The sequence below is a fragment of the Adiantum capillus-veneris genome, chromosome 6, assembly GCF_014529385.1.
Source record: "Adiantum capillus-veneris isolate H3 chromosome 6, ASM1452938v2, whole genome shotgun sequence".
In the NCBI taxonomy this organism is placed as follows: domain Eukaryota; kingdom Viridiplantae; phylum Streptophyta; class Polypodiopsida; order Polypodiales; family Pteridaceae; genus Adiantum; species Adiantum capillus-veneris.
The window spans coordinates 78,621,852-78,642,073 of record NC_140936.1 but is presented as its reverse complement, the minus strand read 5'-3'; the positions used below and the strand labels follow the sequence as shown (position 1 = coordinate 78,642,073).

The 20,222-nt window shown below is 43.9% G+C and overlaps 1 protein-coding gene across 3 annotated transcripts in view; it reads right to left on the bottom strand.

The window, feature by feature from the left end:
• Positions 1 to 2,823: 2,823 nt before the first annotated feature.
• Positions 2,824 to 20,222, bottom strand: part of LOC147455748 (uncharacterized) — a 46,998-nt gene continuing 29,599 nt past the window's right edge. Inside the window, exons 2-6 of one of the 3 annotated variants that reach the window (XM_086514430.1) lie at positions 4,559 to 4,745; positions 4,088 to 4,207; positions 3,870 to 3,980; positions 3,521 to 3,649; positions 2,824 to 3,446 (exon numbers count right to left, since the gene is read on the bottom strand). In XM_086514430.1, coding sequence (XP_086370556.1) covers positions 3,264 to 3,446; positions 3,521 to 3,649; positions 3,870 to 3,980; positions 4,088 to 4,207; positions 4,559 to 4,745 — 730 coding nt within the window. In that variant the 3' untranslated portion in view covers positions 2,824 to 3,263. Of the gene's footprint in view, positions 3,447 to 3,520; positions 3,650 to 3,869; positions 3,981 to 4,087; positions 4,208 to 4,558; positions 4,754 to 20,222 lie in introns of those variants that run through there. The other 2 variants (XM_086514431.1, XM_086514432.1) reach the window with 2 other exon arrangements.

The window sequence follows — 20,222 nt, the reverse complement described above, 5'->3', positions numbered from 1 at the left end:
AGTGGGGTATTTCTTTTTAAGAGAACTAATTTTTTCTCAAGTTGCTCCTTCTTCATATCCATATTTTCAATTTGCTAATTTTTTTGATGATAAGTATGATGTCATGTATGTAATGTATGAAAGCCTATAATCTATTCAATCTCAAAGGAAATCAACTAAAATTTGTATGATCGACCACATTGTTGGCTTGGTGTAAGTGTTTCCTTGAATGGTTGATGTGGAATACCAAATGTTCTAATTTGTAATCCATTTGTCTTACTCGCTTGAGTAGTTTGAATGACCATAATACCTTGGAAACAACTTAGGGGTTGGTCTAGTCTTCTGACTTTCTAGATGTTCTAGAGCCTTTTGAAAACTTCACCACCTTCCTTGCAATTGATATTTGTCATCGGCATACTTCTTGCACTTGTCTTGTGAATATGTCGGTCATATATGGTCTTAGATGAATTCTTTGACTTATTAAAACTTTTTAGTTATCAACCATACCGTAATCGATGACCTAGCTTGAAAACCGTACATTGGTATGAATGGAAAAAACTTTGAAGTCACATGCTTAGCATTGTTGTAAACAAACTACAATATTGGTAGATGATCTTCCAATCTATGTGCTTCTTGCTCACATATGCTCATAGTATATACTCAAGAACATGGTTGACTTGTTTGGTCTAACCATCTACCTCCGAGATTATCATATGTACTTAGATTGAATTGCATGCCCAGTATGTTGGAAACACTCCTTCAAAAGTGATTATTTATCTTCAAATTGAGATCACTTACCATGTCGATAAGCAAGCCATATACCATGTAAATTTGTTTGCGTAAATAGTTGTGCTAATTCAAGCATCTCAATAGTTGACTTGGTAGATATAAACTTACACGTGTCGGTCAATGTCGATATTACGTGCAGTGAAAGAAAACAAAAATTGGGGGGGGGGGGGGGGGGGGGGGGGGGGGGGGGGGTCGATCCTAGTCCCCGCAAAAGGTGTGATGACATTCTTCACAATCTAACTTTTGCATGAAAGTGTTACTGTAGATTGTGAAGAATGCGAGGAATCTTGAAGGTATCCGCAAAGATTGGGGCTAGAAACGAGCTAGTTACACTAGAGCACAAATCTATTTTTCTAAAATACCATGCACCCTTTAGCTTGTCAAATAACTCACTACCAAAACAACAGAAACTCTGTAAATAATCAATCTTTGTCTTTCTTATAAATGCAATCTACCTATTTATTAAGGTGGCTGTGACAACTCAATAAATGGTATATGCTGGGCAATTCATAAAACTAAGTGACAAGACCAATGTAATATGGGAAAGAGAGTCGGGAAGGAGGGAGAGGGGGGGGGGGGGGGGAGGGAGCGAGGCAGAGGCGGAGGCAGGGGCGGGGGGGGGGTCAAAGTGTCAAACTATGAAGGCAATCCACCAACAGACACCATCACCATATCTGTGAGGTATCATGGAATTGTTACTAAGACATTACAACTTCTCTTCTCAATGTGTGTGTTCTGTGTGATTAAGAAATGGAAATCGAACTAACCTTTTCATCTCCCAAGTGTAGTAAATTGGTTATCTAAACTCCCTCTGAAGTACCAAGTTTTCAGTTCGAGACTCCTTGGTTGAGGTCTCTTGGATTGCTCCTACAATGTCGGATAGATCTTTGAAGTCTCACTAGTATATCTTACTGACATACAGGAAGAAGGCAGTATGAACCAATGGCATGTAGGAAGACGGTAGTATGAACCACTGATGAGGTGTATAATGCCATGAAACCTTCAGACAAGACTCATTGGATAGATCATTGAGGTCTCTTGGATTGCTCGAGGTCACTTGGATTGCTCCTACTATGCCGGATAGATTTTTGAGTTCTCGCTCTTACATATAGAAAGAAGGCAGTATGAACCAATGGCATATAGGAAGAAGGTAGTATGAACCATTGATGAGGTGTATAATGCCAGGAAAATTTCGGAAGGCCACTCCTACGCCGAAGAAAAGAGGGTCTACGCTGCTCCACTGCCCTAGAGGAGCCTACTGATGTATCCCATTGGCTGAGAATTTAGCGACTCGTCACGCTTACATCTTGGGCTCGTAGCCTTCCCCAACATCTACCACCTTGACGGCTATCTAGTCAGACTCTTCCAAGCCACATTGTAATGCAACAAGTTGTGGTAAAAAGTGTATCCCATGGATGGAGATTAAACTGTTTGTAGATATTCTCTCTCTCTCTCTCTCTCTCTCTCTCTCTCTCTCTCTCTCTCCTTTCAGAATAGCGCTCTAAATTTGTGCACCTACATAAGAAAAGAACTTCTGTAATCATGAAAGGAGGCTTGAATTACAATAGTTTATCATTATACCCCAAGAATAAGGTGGAGATGGACATACAAGTTCTGAAGCTCTGCCACCAGAGGTTTTAGGCTTCATCGTCCATCTACACACTGTAGTTAATGAATCACAATACAAGAATCTGAACCTCAAGAAACTTGGCCAACATCAAGCAAATAAATTCTTTTAATCACACAGATATTTTTGGGTATATTGCATGGAATTCATGCTATGAAGATGCATGAACCTAGCTTCCCATGCTTCCTCTACATTCTTATTGTAATGAGCACAACATGTCCATTGTGACCACATTGTGATTCCTCCGCATGATTTTAACAATCCTTGAATGGAGCACGGCCTGCCCTTCTCATCATGACTTCATTCTCCATCTGCAAGCAGGCACTTAATTGCCAATACTCGTGAATACATGGGCTCGCTGCATACATGCTTATTTACAGTAGACAATACATGAAAATTTGCAATGTAATGTTTACCAGAAGCTAAACTTTACATGGCAATGAAGATGAATTCTTGGATTACATGGAGATAAATTCCTGAAATTACATGGAAAGATATTCATTGGTATAGTTGCATGGAAATCATGCATAAAAATTGCATGAACCTGACTTGAAATGCTCCTACATTCCTGTTGTCTTGGGCACGAGATATACATTAACACTACAAGACCTTGGCAAGTCTATTATGATACAAACTGAATGGAGCAAGGCCCACCCTTCACTGCTCCAAGCTCTTTCGTTTGTTTCTGGTCTGTATAGCTGATACTAATCAAAGTGCGAAAGTAAAGGCAAAAAGACCCACTCAAACCTTCCACAACACAAGAACACATGAGCTCTCTGTGAGCCAGTGCCTCAGCTATTTCGACACTGATTCATTATTTATACATGAGAAAAAGAGAAGCTTCGAGCCAAAGAGCTTTGTCAGCGTGTTAGGAAGGAGAGTCAAAAGCAGATGTGATGCCACCATCAATAATAAGGCTTGCACCTGTCATGAATGAACTATCTGAGGATGCAAGAAACAGAGCAGCTTTAGCCACCTCTGCTGCTTCCCCAAACCTGCCCATCGGGATAAATTTCAACAGGCGTTCTATCTTCTCTTCCGATTTGAGATGCTGCAGTGAAAACATCAATCAAGCCTTTAATTTATAGCTATTTGAGACCTCTTGATGCTTAGTGCAAGCACAACCTGCATGAGTAGGTTGGTCTTCAATGGTCCAGGGCATAATGCATTTACACGCACACCTTCACGTGCATGGAAGACCGCAAGCTCGCGAGTTAAGGCCAGGATTGCACCTTTGCTCGCAGTATATGCTACCTGGAAAAAAACGAAGTCATAATGGTTTCCTTGCAAGTTGTTGCACGTGCTACGTGTAGAGCTTATCAGCCCACCTACTCAACCTCGACTGAAACCTTAATAAGATTAAATTGAACAAAGGCTTGTGGAGGGAACTAGAACAGACCATTTTGTGCATTTTCTTGCCACACGGTAAATTCTACATTCATACATTCTTTGAATTTAACTTGCCTAGATTTACCTTTGGTGAGGATGATCCAACAAGAGAAACGGTCGATGATACATTGATTATAGAGCCACCTCCACCTCTTTTAATGGCTGGAATGCCATACCTGCAACCATATAATGTCCCCTGGCATAGGCAGAAAAACAAAATTCAGATCACCAAGTGATTCTCAGAAGTTTCCCTTTTGTGCACGTAAGCGGAGGTCTGGATCAAAAGCCCTCTATTTTGATAACCTTAAAATTCACTGCTAAAGTCTTGTCGATAACTTCTGTAGGTGTGTTGATGGCATCATGATCCAGTTTATCCAAAACTCCAGCATTGTTAAAGACAATATGTAGGGCTCCAAAAGTTTTCTGCAAGACAAATGAAGATCTTCAGTTTTGAGGAAAAGCTAAAACAGCAAGGCCGGCACCTTTTCAAAAGCATCATCCATGCATATATGTATGTATATGTTCAGTGGTAGAAATCCCTTAACAATCTCCCAACGAGCGCATTGAATGAAATAAGGGAAAGGCAACATGGAGATTGCCCCAAAATAATAATAGACGGGATGATTGAAACAAAGGCAATACACAAGCATCGACATTTACCTGATAATATATCACCAAGAGCTATTTCCAAAATTCACTTTTAAATAACTTTAATTTGAAATTGAAGCTTGCTACCATTGGCACAATCTGAAGTGACAAAAAACAATCAACAACCTCAGCTTTTGATACCATAGCTTCAACATCCTCAGGAATAGAAACATCTCCACATATTCCTAAACATTTGCCACCAAACTCCTTCACTGCATCTGTTGCCCTTGCAACTGCTGATATGCTATAATCTGCAACGACAACTGATGCCCCTTCTTGAGCAAAGAGAAAAGCAGTGTGTCGTCCAATACCACTGCACATCCAAACCAAAACCAAAGAGCTCTCTCTCTCTCTGTGTGTGTGTGTGTGTGTGTGTGTGTGTGTGTGTGTGTGTGTGTGTGTGTGTGTGCACGCAGAGGAGGAGGAAGACTAGAGCTTTGCATGTACGAGTAACCAGTTTAAAATACCGGGAGATGTGGAAGAGGAAGTCAAGGAACTTCTTTTCATGATGGGTGGTGAGGCTACTCACACAAAGGCATGGAGAGTGGGGAAGAAGAGAAAAGGAAGTGGGGAAACTTCAAAGGAGAGAGCATTAATCATGCGTTTTCCCTCTATGGAAGGGAAGGACAGCATCTTGCACTAAAGAAAACGGGGATATTTCTTGGGGATGACCTCACACTCTCACAACTTGCCCATATGAAACAAGTTATGCCCGAAATAAGGACAGCTCGAGAGAAAGGGAAAGAGGCCTTCTATAGGGATGGACGATGGTTATTATGGAGAGGCGCTCCGCATGACTGCGCGAGACCTATGGGAACACATTCAAAGTTGCTACTTGAAATTGTAATGGATCTCTACGCCTTGATGTAGGTGCCTTTGAGGATAGTTTCACTGAGAGGGACGTCATCTTCTACTCTGAGGCACATCAAGCCCCTGGGCAATCCATGCCACATGTGAGCGGTCATAGATGGGAGAACACTCGAGCACAAGACTCGATCGGAGCATAAAGGACGAGGCTTTAGAGAGGTGGCAGTTGGATAAGCAAGCTAGGTACATGTGGGTGAGACTTAGTGAAACCGGCCCGTAGGGCGGTAGGCATTGGCTTTCACCCGAAATTCTTTACTTTAAACACACACACACAGCACTTTGCAAAGAAGACCTGCGACGGGAATTAACACTTGAATACACACACGGCTCGGAAACTAGAATGCTCCGAGCAGACGCCGATAACCTGTAGGCCCCAAAATTGGCGCCCCTTTCGGTATTTCTTTATTCTTTAGGAGGGTAAATTACAATGTAAGGTTCTGGGAATCCTTCACGTGTATCCACCTAGATACCATTTGATTTGGCCAAATTTCGGCAACATAACAGCCCCAAAACTTGCGCGAAACCAATTCCCCTGCTGGAACTCGCTTGCACTGGCGTATACCCTCTGATTCCTGTCCAAAAACAGTAAATTCAGCACGCTGTATTTACTGGTTTTTGCCCTGTTTTCAGCCCTAGACGGTCCCCTAACTGTCCTCTGCCAGTGGGGCACGATTCCCAATGATCCTGGCGTCCGTATGGCTGAAAAACAGTGAAATTACAACGCATACACAGCGCTGATTTTGCACCTGTACGGTGAGGTTATGACCCTCACCAGTGCCTGCTTTGGAGCAGCAGTTAGCTACCCCTGTTCCTGCTCAAGGAGGCTCTTGCCTCAGCACAAAAGCATGAACCCACACAACTGTACATGAGTCAAATGAGTAGCCCTCTTGTGGGGCATCACATAACTGCACGTATGGGAGAGAGAGAGCAGTGTGTAGTGTGCAGGGCATCACTCCTAGCACCACACTGTACATGAGAGGGAAAGAAAGCACTCCATAGCTCTTAACCTGTGACAGGTTCTCAATGAAGCATCCTCCCAGCATAAATTGAGCGCCCCCTCTTCTGCCCTTAACCTGTAATGCATCTGTGAACAAATAGATGCAAAAAGGAGAAGATTTCCATGGCTGCCAAAACCTGCGTATCGATGAAAAAGCAGCAAAACAGCCCTGTAAACACGAATCTGATGCCTTCCAATGCTGAAAATGAGCTCCTTGGACCTAGGCAAAGTCATGGGAAGCTCAAAAATGGAGAGAAATGGCTGAAAATCCAAGTTAACAGCCTCCAAAACTGCTCCAGAAAGTCAGTTACGAGTTCTCTTCTCCCAAACTTGGTAAATTGACCAAAAAGTGCCACTTGGCACTCATGCATGCAATTTCCCCGCATTGGGTTTCCTGCTTAAAAATCTCTCAACTGGTGCATCAGTTGACTTTGCAGCAGAGTACTAAAATGTTCCCTTGGTCATACCGAAGGTAATGACGCGAACACATTTCATGGCCCAAAATAGCAGTTCCCTAATTTTTAGGAGATGCTTCCGTCGGGCTCCCGCTGGTCTTCTGACTATCTATCCTCATTGGGACAGCATCCAAAAGTGCAATGTGGCCCAACTGTCGGATACTTTCTGTTGGTGATCCCACCTTGACTTTATGCCTTTATTGAGTTCACTTCCTAGTATCCACCAACTTGCTAAGTGCGACGGGGGGGACCTGTATGATCTTGCTCTGAGCCTAGACATCCTCTTACTGTACGAATTCCAGTGCCGACCAACTTCCTGTCTGCGGGTGAAACTACCGTTCACATTGGCCATACAATGTCCGACCATTTGCAACTTCAAAAAGAGGGTCTCAAAAATAAAACAAAAATCATTGGAAAGAAACCAACAACTAAGGTTAGCAATTGCCACATCCTCCTGACACTTAGGCAAAGACAGGCAGATACCTCTACATTGCTATTTGTTATTTCCCTCCTTCATCGACGAAACTTCTGCTAGGATTGCCCATTACCAGACAGTATTCTATGATACTTCAGAGGAGATGCTTAGGGAGCTTGATGTTACAGAGATGGGCCTATCCAGACTATCACAAGATGAGGAGCACACTGAGTATGGATGATACTTGATAGACATGGGGACTACACTTGGATTGGCCATTTTGAATGGCCTACAAGATTTCCTACAACGGGAGGTTTTACATATTTTCCACATCGACATGGGGATAGTACAGTGGATTATGTTATGGCTCAACCAGGTCTCATTCCATTTTTTGAAGATTTCATGGTGGGCACTAGGCCAGTTGGTATCTTTCCTTACAGGCTTACACTCTCATGTTTCAGCTCAGCACAGCGCCATTAGGAGAGGTCTCCACACACACTCGGCATACCTTCATGAGGGAGACGGATTCCGTGTACATTGATGAGATATACAGGCAGCTATGCACTCAAGAGCCAGGATGGCCACTAGATGAGCTCATTCAGATACTGACAGAGACGCTCCATGATGCAGCATCAGAGGCATATCCCCACAATCAGCCTACACGTAGACGATCTGGGAGCATGCCCCAAAACAGCTGGTATGATGAGAAGTGTAAAGCACCAGACTTGAGAGTTCATTTGACATCCAAGTTGATGTGAAAATTGACTTGAAATTTAATCACGTCGCAAGTGCTTCTCTATGTGACAAAAGATAGACCACCTTGTCTGTACTGTTTCTTTCAAGTAAGATGCCAACTTTCGCACCCTAGAGTGTTCTATGAACCGTCCTCCAGAGAAGGCAACGTCAAACTATTGTACAAATTCAAGGGCTCAATGGGTGTCTTGGTAGCTTGAAAACGTCTCAAACCTGACGGCTTGACTCCCTTGCTTGAACTGCTTGGATTTCTTGTTGATCTGGTCACTGTCAAGAGAGGACGAGCTCTCCTCCTCTGAATTGCTAGATGGCTTTCCATGTCTTCTAAACTTTTTCGAAAATTTGCTTCGAAAATCTCGTCTTTGATGCTTAGAAATTGAGGAACCTTCTTAGTACCCTTGAATTCTTCAAATGGCACCTTCCTCGTGTGTTGCAGGCAAACTCCACCAAAGGCAAATAGTTTTTCCATTAGGTCTTTTAATCCGAAATATAAGACTTCAACAAATCCAAAACCATTGAATAGGCTATCTCAAATTGCCCATCTGTCTGCAGGAGGAACAAGGACGAGAACTGCAACCGCGTGCCAATGTTCTCCCAGATTGCTCTCCAAAACAAACTAGTAAACCAAAAATCACTGTCCGAAACAATGTACTTAGGCATGCCATATAATCGAAAAATCTGCGAAACAAATAGTCTAGCCAAATAGTCAAGCTTGACCGTCTTCTTTACTGGAATGAAGTGGGCCTGCTTGCTAAATTGATCGATGACTGTCCAAATGCCATCATACCAAGCAATTGCAAACAAACTCGTCCATATCCTTTTTGAGCCTCGGCCAATAGAAATAACGCTCAACACCCTTCAAGGTGGTATCTATGCCACGTTGACTCAAAAAAGGTGGGCAATGGCACTCTATCAAAACCTTTTGCCTCAGACGCCGTGTAACACATAACATCGCTTTCCGAATCAAATAGCCATCCCGTATGGAATAGCCTGCAACTAGCTCCCCATTCTATATCCGGTGAAAGAAGTTTGCAAAGTCACGATCTATGGCGTACTGATCTTCCATATCCTCAAAGCTTCTGCAGAGAATAGCTAGAACCAAGGGCTTTCGAGACAATGCAACTGCCACTATGTTTTTTTTTTTGTCCCTGAACATAAACTATCTGGAAGTGAAACTGTGACAAGATATTAGTCCACCGCATCTGCTTTTCCAAAAGTTGCTTTTGTGACAAGAAGTAGCGTAGACTCTAGTGATCTATAAAGATTGTAAAGTCGGCTCCGAGAAGATAGTGTCGCTATTGCGTAAGAGCATGGATAGCTACCAAAAGCTCTTTCTCATAAATCTGTGCAACCATTTCAGGTGAAAAAACATCCTGCTCTCGTAAGCAATTACATGGCCTTCTTGCATCAAGACAACTCCCAAACTACGACCACAAGCGTCACAGTAAACTTCAAATGGCTTTTGCAAGTCTGATACGGCCAACACCGGTCCAAAAGTCAACTTCTGTTTGAGAGTCTCAAAGGCTGCAATCTCTCTCAATCCCCAAGAAAAAGAAACTCCTTTTGAGCGAGCGCTCATATGCAAAGGAGAAGCTATTTCTGTAAATTTCCGAATGAACCGCCAACAATAAGGAAACAAGCCCAGAAAAGCCCTTCGAACCTCATGAACATTCTTCAAATCAAGCCAATCACGAATAGTCTCAATTTGGCCGGGTCCATCTTTACCCCTTCTGTTGAGACGATGTGTCCCAAGAAATGTATCTCGGGCGAAAAAAAATTGCTCTTTTTCGCATTAACAACCAGTTTACATTGCCGCAATGTGTGGAAAACTTATAACAAATTGCGTCTGTTCTCTGCCTCACTCTTGGAGAAGACGATGATGTCGTCAAAGAAAATGCCCACAAACGATCGGTGCTCGCTGAAAATCCTCAATAGTCATCCTGAAAGTTGTCTTGTAGACGTCTCCAGGAGCAAATTCGGATATGATGATATCTATTCTTCATAATTGCCCTTCTTATTCTTTAAGATTGCTTTCCCTACCCTATTATCGACCACGACACTGTTCTTGGGGAACCAAGAGATTCCTCGGAGGACGTCACACCCTTCCAAAGGCATGATAAAAAAGTCCTCGTGCCCTAAATACCCCTGACAATGCAAACGTAGTTTGCCAATGACAGGTGTAATGGCAACATCTCGTCCGGGTGCCTCTAGAACAGCCTCGACGTGTGGCCCCATTTCCTTGGGCGTAATTCCAAATCGAGTTGCCAATTCAGTTGTAGTGTAACAGGCTTGGACACTCCAAGCGAGAAATCAATAGCAACACATGAACAAAAACTTCATAATTACTGAACAAAGAGAGAGAGAGAGAGAGAGAGAGAGAGAGAGAGGTATTGGGCCCAAACTCAAGCACCCATTTCGGTATTTCTTTTTCATTAATTATTGCAAAGTACAACTCTCGAGGGACGTCTGCTCTCAGACTCTACGTCCAGATGCTCTACAGAGTGAGGCCCCAGGAGCTCTTATAAACTTACAAGGGAAGCCAAAAGCAGAGTCCCAAAAGCAATCAGTTCAAAAGCTTCAAACTTAAAAGCTTCAGGACCAAAAGCTATTAGCATGAATCGCGAAAATCTGTACAGGCTGCCATGTCAGCAAGACAGTGCGAAATGTGGGCCTTTTGTACAGCTCTGCCACGTCAGCATTACTTGCGCAAGTTAATTTTCCTTTGTCCCTTTGGTCCCTTTAAACGGAGTACCATAAGTTGGTTATAACTTATAACTTATAGTCTGTCATTTTTACAGTAATTTGTCCGGGTTGTCATGCCCCGTCATCACTTTGTGACATACCCCCTCTTGAAAGAATTGTAATCGCCCTCGATTACGCCTACAAAAACAGACATAAGCCATAAACCAGTACAATAAACACCAACTCTAAGTACCTACGCATAAACGACACAAATCTAGCACTTGCACAAAGACTACACAGTCAGTGCACATTCACACCATATTAATCACATAAAATTGATTCCAGATCTAAGACCATGATTCCTTGCAACGTATTTAGCAATCGCATCTAGATCCATCCGGACCTCATTGATGTCAAATTAACTAATTCTTATTGCGATCATGTCTATAGCTTTCATTCTGATCTAGGACCATGATTCCTGGCGACATATTTAGCAATGCGTCACTGATGTCGTATTAACCAATCCCATATTGCGATCATGTCATCTCGAGACCAAAATGCTGCAGTCATTTCGTCTTTCAATCCTGCACTCAAAAAAAATCACATAAGAGAGTACATATCAATCATATTCAAGTTTGGGAATTCCCATCTCGAAGTACTTCTTTCATAAAGTCATCCAGCAGAATACTGTCAGCACATCAGTCCAAAGAAAAATTAGTGACTTTATTCCATCCAGATAATCTATGACCAAGGAGCGGAGTAACTCTCCTCTCGTGCAATCCCATCTGCAGCAGATTCAACCTTGCTGATCTGTAGGATCTTTAGGAGTAGACGCAGCTAGGTCGAAAGCCTCGGGGTAAAGTTCAAAATCTGAGGAGTATCTACCAAGTCCTCCTCTTCCATCCACTTCGCATCCAATGCCGGATAGTTCTTGAATTTCACCAAGAACCGCCGAATCGCTTTACCTTTCACTTTCCTTTCTTTATGGGTCAGTATCTGTTTCGGAACGAGTATCTCTTCGCTCTCTTCCTCTTCAAGTTGCTCATCAGGCTCCCTGTCCACTGGCACCTCACCCTTAAAGGATTTCAAGAGACTCACATGAAAAGCATTGTGAATCTTCTCGCATTCTTATCTTTGGAAAAAGTCGCTCCTTTCCCTTTCGCTTTCTTAGGCGTGCCTCCTCAAACCATAAGAGCACCCGATCTTCTTCCTTCAATTGCAAGTCGCGTTTGATCTTGTCGGATGCCTTCTTCTGCCGTGCTTGAGACTTATCAAGAGGCTCGCGCACCTTGGCAAAAGCAGTATCCAGATCTAGATTGTACTGATCTGCTTCAAAAATCTTATCTTGGGTCTTGGAAATTCTCTGATCTACCAGTTGATTCCCTTTTTCCTTTCTTTCCTTGTGCCATGGGACCTGTGGGTAGCTTCTTTAGCTTCCCTTTTCCATTGGCACGTCAGTCTCAGTCAAAGGAACCCTAAGATGCACTATTATCTGATCCCTTTTCTCTGGAATCCTTTTATGAACTTGAACTTGCATCTGGTCCCCTTAGTTCGTCAGAACCTTCGGATGGGCTACCATCTCATTCTGCGATGAGCTGTCATCCGGTTCCCCTGATTCATTCTTTTCAATCTGGCGAACTCTTGCCTTGTTGAGGTAGATACTATCCTATCCGTAAGATAAGTCAATGAGCCGGCATGCGTTTTAAATGGTTCCTTAGCATGTTGCATAAGTCTCTAAATAGAGTCAGACTTCTGGTTTACACAATAGTCTCAAATCTCTTTTAGCAAACCACAGCAAAACTGCTTAATCTGGCCTTTCAAAGTAAACTTCTGAAATGAAGAAACTGGGAAACAAGTATCCCAAAACCTTCGGCAATAGTCATCCAATGTATCTTTCTCAATCATTTTCAAGTGATGCCAAGCCGTGATGACATCTATTGCATTTTCATCTAATATCCAAGTTGTCGTGAAAATTGTCTTGAATTTTATTCACGTTGCAAGTGCTTCTCTGCAAAACAACAGAGTAGACCACCATGTCTCTACATTTCCTTTCAAGTAAGTTGCCGCCTAGAATGTTATGAGAACCGTTCTCTAGAGAAGGCAACGTCAAATTGTTGTACAAACTCAAGGGCTCAATGGGTGTCTTGGTAGCGTGAAGATGTCTCAAACTTGACAGCCTGACTCCCTTCCTTGAACTCCTTGGTTTTCTTGTTCATCTGGTCACTGTCAAAAAGGACGAGCTCTCCTCCTCTAAAGTGCTAGATGGCCTTCCATGCCTTCTAGACTTCTTCAAAAATCTGCTTCAAAAGAATCTTGTCTTTGGTGCTTAGAAATTGAGGAAGCTTCTTAGCACCCTCGAATACTTCAAATGGCGCCTTTCCTGTGTGTTGTTGTAGGCAAACTCCACCAAGGGCAAATACTTTTCCCATTAAGTCTTCTGATCCGCAATATAAGACTTCAACAAATCCAAAACCATTGAATTGGCTATCTCAAATTGCCCATCTGTCTGTGGGTGGAACGAGGACGAATTGCAACCGTACGTCAATGTTCTCCTAGATTGCCCGCCAAAACAAACTGGTCAGCCGGGTATCTGTGTCCGAAACAAGGGACTCACGCATGCCATGGAATCGAAAAATCTCTGAGACAAACAGTTTCGCCAAATGATCGGCTTGATTGTCTGCAAAATGAAGTGGGTCTGTTTACTGAATCTGTCGATGATTGTCCGAATGCCATTCTGTCCACTTAAGAGTCTTGGGAAGATCAAAAATAAAATCCATGGCAATGCTTTCCCGAGGACGGAAGGGTATGGGTAAAGGCTATTGAAATCCTAGTGCCTTATGCCTGTCAAACTTGACCTTTTGGCATACTAAACAACTGCCAACAAACCCGTCCACATCATTTTAGATCCTCAGCCAATAAAAAGTAACTGTCCACTCCCTTCAAGGTGGTATATATACCACGGTGGCCGGAAAAAAAAGTGGACAAGGCACTCTGTCAAAACCTTGTCCCTCAAAGGCTACGTAACACACATCGTTTTCCACATCAAATAGCCGTCCTGTATGGAATAGCCTGCAACTAGCTCCCCATTCTGTATCTGACGAAAGATGTCTGCAAAGTCACAATCGGTGGCGTACTGATCTGCCATATCCTCGAAGCTTCGATGATGTATCGCGAAAATAGCCAAAACCAAGGGCTTCCAAGACAATGCATTTGCCACTAAGTTTTTTTGTCCCTGAACATGGACTATCTAGAAGTAAACTGTGAGAAGTTGTTAGCCCTCCGTATCTTCTTTTCCTAAAGCTGCTTCTGCAACATAAAGTAGAATAAACTCTAGTGATCTGTAAAGACTGTAAAGTTGGCTCCGAGAAGATGGTCCTTCTCATTCTTCCAGATGGCTTTCCCTCCCCTGAAGTCGACCACGGCACTATTCTTGGGAACCAAGGGATACCTCGGAGGACGTCAGACTCTTCCAAAGGCATGATGAAAAAGTCCTCGTGCCCTAAATACCCTTGACAATGCAAACGTAGTTTGCCAATGACAGGTGTAATGGCAACATCCCGTCCTGGTTCCACTAGAACAGCCTCGGCTTGTGGCCCCATATCCTTGGGCATAATTTCAAATCGAGTCGCCAATTCGGTTGAAGTTGGCCTTGGCTTCTCCATCAAAAAAAATAAGGGGCTTCCTGGACTCCCACTCTGCTCCATGGCATGTAAAGTTTTGTATTTTTGTTCATCTGATCAAGGTCGACGGTCCCCACAAAATTAGGTACCACTCCTGCTCTCGTCTTTCCTTTTTTTCCGCACTCAACTGCTGCTCTGTAACTCTTTGACTTATCTTCTGGTGATCTTCTCGTTCATCTTCTTTAGTTATTTTTGCGAGTATAGGTTCCGCTTGTCTGCACTCGTCTGTCCTTTTAGCTTTTTTCCTGACGTGAGAGGAGAATCAATAGCCTCACGCCATCTCGAGTAGATCTTATCAATTGGGTAATTCTTCGCGTGTTTCGCAAATCTCGGGTCTCTGGAGTTCTTGATCAATCTTTTCACACATATGCCAACCTGCAATTGACGATTGTACTCCATTCTAGCAAACTTTTCTGCCAAGAATTTGTCCAACTCTTCATTCTTTTCTTCAATTCCCACGCCGGATTTCAAATTTCTCTACCTGCCCACTAAGAAGTGCTATCTCTGTCAGATTCTCCGCAAGAACCCATGTGTAATTCTGGAGTTCTTCATCGCTTCTGCCTTGTAAGACAGAGTGATGAAGACGGGAGCTCGTCCGATACGCAATGTACGAAGGGTGGGAGTGGCTAATAAGTCTTGGGTAAGGACATAAAGATTCTTTCAAAAAAACTGTGCGCAAAAAACTATGGCTAATAAGTCCGAGGTTCGGGGTCGAGACACGAAGATTCTTTTACAGAAACCTACGTGTGCTGCCAAAAAGGATCGGATCACCAGCGTGTGACTACTATCTATCCTTTTTGTTGATTTCTTTCTTATTATCTATTTACTTTCACTTTTTGGAAACACCCCTCGGGAAATCTAACTGCCCTGCATTGCATAGCTAGTGTGGAACTGTCCAGAGGGAGTCCAGGCCTGAGGGCAAGAGAGCACTAAGGTTGGACAAGGACTATGGTTAGCCAAGTGGGGTCATTGACTAGCCAAAGTGGAATCCTTTGCTACAGAGGCTACATTTCAGTTTTGGATGTGGCCACAGTGTACAAAGAGGGTCGGATGACCTAGAAAGATATAATGGCAGCATCTCCTAAAATTTAGGGAACTGCTATTTTGGGACCTGAAAATGTCTTCGCGTCATTACGTGCAGTTTGACATGGGGATCATTTTGTTACTCTGTGGCCAAGTCAACAGAGGCTGCAGGTGAGATATTTTTAGACCCGAGGGTCTAAAGCGGGAAAATGCACAAATGAGTGACACTTGGCACTCTGAGGCCAGTTTACTACTTATAGAGAAGGCAAAAACGTGATTTATAGCTGGGAGGCTCATTTTGCAAGTCTCTGTCACAGGTTAAGAGCTATGGAGTGCTTGCTTTCCCTCTTATGCACAGTGCGGTGCCAGGAGTGATGCCCTGCACGCTACGCATTGCCCTCTCTCTCCCCTTTGGCAGTATGTTATGCCCCTCTAGTGGGCTCTTCATTTGACCAATGTACAGTTGTGTGGGTTCATGCGCGATTGCCGAGGCAAGAGCCTCTTGCACAGGTACTGGATTAGCTAGCGGCTAATCCCCCCGCAGGTACAGGTGAATTCGGAGAGGTTTCACGCCAGAAATCTCGTCCGATTCAAAGGGCAAGTAGCCCTACAGGTGCGGGAGCTCGAGGACTTGCTAGGGATGCGACCGGCACGCGGAACGGAGCCCGAAACAGTGAATTACAGCCTGCTGTGTATTTTTGCAGGTTTAGGGTTTTGGCCCTAAACGGACCCTAATACCCCCAGGAGGTTCGGGGACGCAAGGGGACCGCTGTACAGGCGATCTGGCGCATTTTCAGGGCTGAAAACAGAGAATTCAGCGTGCTGCAGATTCTCGCCAGGTTTTGCAAAGTGCCCGTATGCGTCGGGAAAGTCAGTCAATGCGTGGGAATACTGACCGTGAAAGGTTCTAGTACAGTTATGCTGCCGAAATCGGGCTGGAACAGTGGAAATTCAGCCGAGTTTGTGCGGGGCAGCTTGTAGGAACCACAGCGTTTATTCCCTCTTTTGAACAATAAAGAAATACCGAAAGGGGCGCCTAAGTTAGGGGCCAATCTGGTGTCTATCTACTCATACAGGTGCAATCTAGCAGCCTGTATCCCTCTCCCCTTTGTTGTGTCTTGAAAGTACAGGTAAAATAGACGACTAATAATGGGTGAAAGCTAAATCAAGGTTTAAAGTAAAGTCTACCGCCCTTTTTGGATTGAACAGGCCGGTTACATGGTTCCATCGACGGGATTAAATCACTTTTTCCCATAGAAGTGAGCCTTGGTCAGTTTTCGGCTTGAAGACACAGGGGATCATAGACCAGACACAGGGAATTGCAATTATGGCTGACAGACCAGATGATGTGACTGAAGAGGTTTCCTCTTCACAGGGTCAACAGACACATGAAGTGGGTGAGTCCTCAAGACCACCACAGACTGATGATGATATATTCAGGACCCAGTTGGCTACTGCTGTGGCTATGTTCACACAAGTAATGCAGAATCCGAGGTTTTTAGCCTTTCTGCAACCTCCTGTTCCGTCTCAGCAAGTTGGGTCACTGGATCATATTCAAAAGCCTGTTAAGGCTCGAACACAGGTGATTCATACCGCACAGTCAATGGAAACACCTGTACACTTGACGGAGAACATGCAGTCTCCACAACGTATGCCTAAGGTGCAAGAACAGGTGGCTGAGATGCCAGTTTTTCAAGCTGTACCAATTCAGCCCGCCACCTTTCAGCAGCCTATAGCTGGTTCTAATGGGCAGGGAAGCAACCTACAGGCTATGCAACAGGTCTTCCCACCACCTTCAGTACACCCTAGCTATTTTGGAGGTGGATCGGTATTCCAGAGCATGGCTGGTCATGCACCTGGAAATCAGTTTTATACGCCAGGAACAGTGTTTGCGGGTGCTCAAACGATGATGCCTAACCCCATGTACAGTGTCATGGGTATGCAACCAGGGTTTCAAAGCACTCAGGGCCAATTTGGGATGCCACAGGCAAATTTTGGTATGGCTGGAATTACAAATCAGCAGCCAAATATGGCATTTCCAGGTCAAGTTAATAGCGGCCAAGGAACACAGATGAACCTTAATAGTGTTCCCATGTTTCAGTCACTTCCATATGACAATTTAACGCCGCTGGAGAGGCCAACTCCGTACAAAGAAGGTGGCAAAGGAGTGTCATTCACGACCTTTACAGGGTTTGATGACAGGAAGAAGGCTCTTTCATTCCTCCAGCAGTTTGATAAGGCCTATGCAGGGGGAAACTTTACAGAGGCTTCAAAGGTCCGCAAGGCAGCCACTTTCTTGACAGGGAATGCGGGACAATGGTGGACAACTTTATTGCTTCAAGGGCAAGCTCCGTCCACATGGATTTACTTCAAGCAGATTTTTGCAGCAGCATGGTTATCTGATGACTTTGAAGCAGATGTCATGACAGAATGGCACCAGCTAAATGCTGCCACTTGCAGAAATCTGGATGATTACAATCGGAAGTTTTGGAAAGCTCTACTTCCAGTAACTTCCTATAGGTTTGTGCCATTGACAGAACAGATTGAAAAATACTGTTGTGGCCTACCTAAAGGATTGAGAAAGTACTGTACGAAGACAAAAGTCACTACTTTGACGCAGCTCATCGAGGTAGCAAACACTGGCAATGGTTTGCTCAAGGGAGAAGATTGTGAATTTAACACTGGCGTCAAGGCAGGATCAGGCAAGAAAAATTCAGCCAAGAAGCACGTTCCCAATGAGGCTCCTAAAGGGACTCAGGAGTCGGCCAACGCAGGGAAAGACAAAGCTACGGCTGAATCAGAAAAAGGACCAGCAAAGAAATGGAAAAGACGTTTTCCTCGCAAGTCAGAAGAGCAAAAGAAGGTCCTGAGGACAGAGAACAAATGCTTTATATGTGAGCAGCCTGGCCACATTGCTTACAACTGTCCTACAAAGAAAAGGCCAGCTGATTCTGAAGACAAGGAGGACAGGAAGGGAAAGAAGCCCATGGCTGGTCTAGTGCCAGATATGGTGGGCGACAAGCCAAATTCAGATGCAAGTGAGCTTTGCAGAGCATGGGGAAAGGTTAGGGATCAAACAGTGCTTATCTTCTTTGATCCAGGTGCCAAAGCCAACTTTATTTCCCCAGAATTGGCTTCAAAGTTGGGAATCAGACCTGAAGAGATGGGGTATACAGCAGAGGCAGGTTTGGCATGTCCTGGCCATACAGAGGCTGTGACACCCATCATTGGAAAGTTGCGTCTACATATCCAGTCCTATGTAGATGCTGAAGAATTTTACATCATGCCACTGGACGGATGTGATGTGTTGTTAGGTATTCCTTGGTTGTTTCGTGTACAGGGAATCATGGATGCCTACAACAAAAAGATCACTGTACAGAGCAGGGGAAAGACTCACATTCTGGATGTAAAGCTTAAAGGGGAGTCTATTCCTACTGTATCAGCTTCTGCTATTACTTCTGTAATGAAAAAGCATCTTTCTGCGTACTTGGTTTTTGCACGTGAAGTGTCAGATTGTGATGAATCAAATTTATCTGTGCTAGATAAAGAAAGGTCAATGTTTTTACAACAGTATAGTGACTGTTTTTCCGATTCATTACCGTCTCAATTACCGCCAGAGAGACCCGAGGACCATGCGATAGATTTGGTGCCAGGCAGTAGCCCACCAAACAAGCCTCCGTACAGGGTTAGTGCGGCTCAGCAGAAAGAGATAATGGGCCAAGTACAGGAGCTGTTAGAAAAAGGGCTGATTCAGCCTAGTTCATCTCCATTCTGTTCTCCAGTGTTGTTGGTGCAGAAAAAGGATGGCTCATGGCGTATGTGCATCGACTACCGTGCACTGAACAAGAATACCATCAAGAATAGGTTCCCTATACCTAGAATTGATGATATTATGGACAAATTAGAAGGAGCAGCTATGTTTAGCAGGATAGATCTAAAGAGTGGGTATCATCAGATCCGCATTAGATCAGAGGATGTGCACAAGACTGCTTTTAGAACAACGTTTGGCCTTTACGAATTTTTAGTGATGCCCTTTGGTCTCACAAATGCTCCTGCTACGTTCAATAGGATGATGGACAGAATTTTCCGTCCACACCAGCAGTTTGTTGGTACATTCTTTGATGACATGATAGTCTACTCAAAGAATGAAGAGGAGCATAGGCATCACTTGGCCATTGTGTTCAAAGAGCTACGCAGTCATAGGTTGCTCATCAATGCAAAGAAAAGTGAGTTTTTTCTGGAAGAGATTCACTTTCTGGGACACATTGTCTCAAAGGATGGTGTCAGAATGGATCCTGCAAAAGTTGAAGCGATCAAGTCATGGCCAAATTTGAAGACGGTGCATGATGTCCGAAGCTTCTTGGGACTATGCTCCTATTACAGAAGGTTTATCCGAAATTTCGCTGAGATTGCTTCACCTTTACATGCTCTTCAAAAGAAGGCAGTCACCTTTAGATGGACACAAAAAGAGATTTTAGCTTTTAATCTCTTAAAGGAAAAGATGACTTCGGATCCAGTCATTGTGTTGCCAGATCTTAGGAAGTCATTTGTGGTCCAGTGTGATGCCTGCGGTAGTAGCATTGGTGCTGTGCTAATGCAAGATGGCAGGGTAGTAGCCTATGAGAGTAGAATTTTGCAAGGGCCAGAGATGACCATGCAGGTCTATGAGAAAGAGTTACTGGCTGTGATTCATGCGCTCTTAAGTTGGAAACACTACCTGCTAGGTGCAGACTTTGTTGTCCAAACGGACCATCAGACCTTGCGATACTTCTTGACACAGACAAAGTTATCTGAGAAGCATATGCGATGGGCAAATATCTTGTCCATGTTCCATTTTCAGATTGTGCATGTGGAAGGCAAGAAGAACGTTGTGGCTGATGCCTTGTCTAGGAAGCCACAAATTTCAGCTGTGTCAATT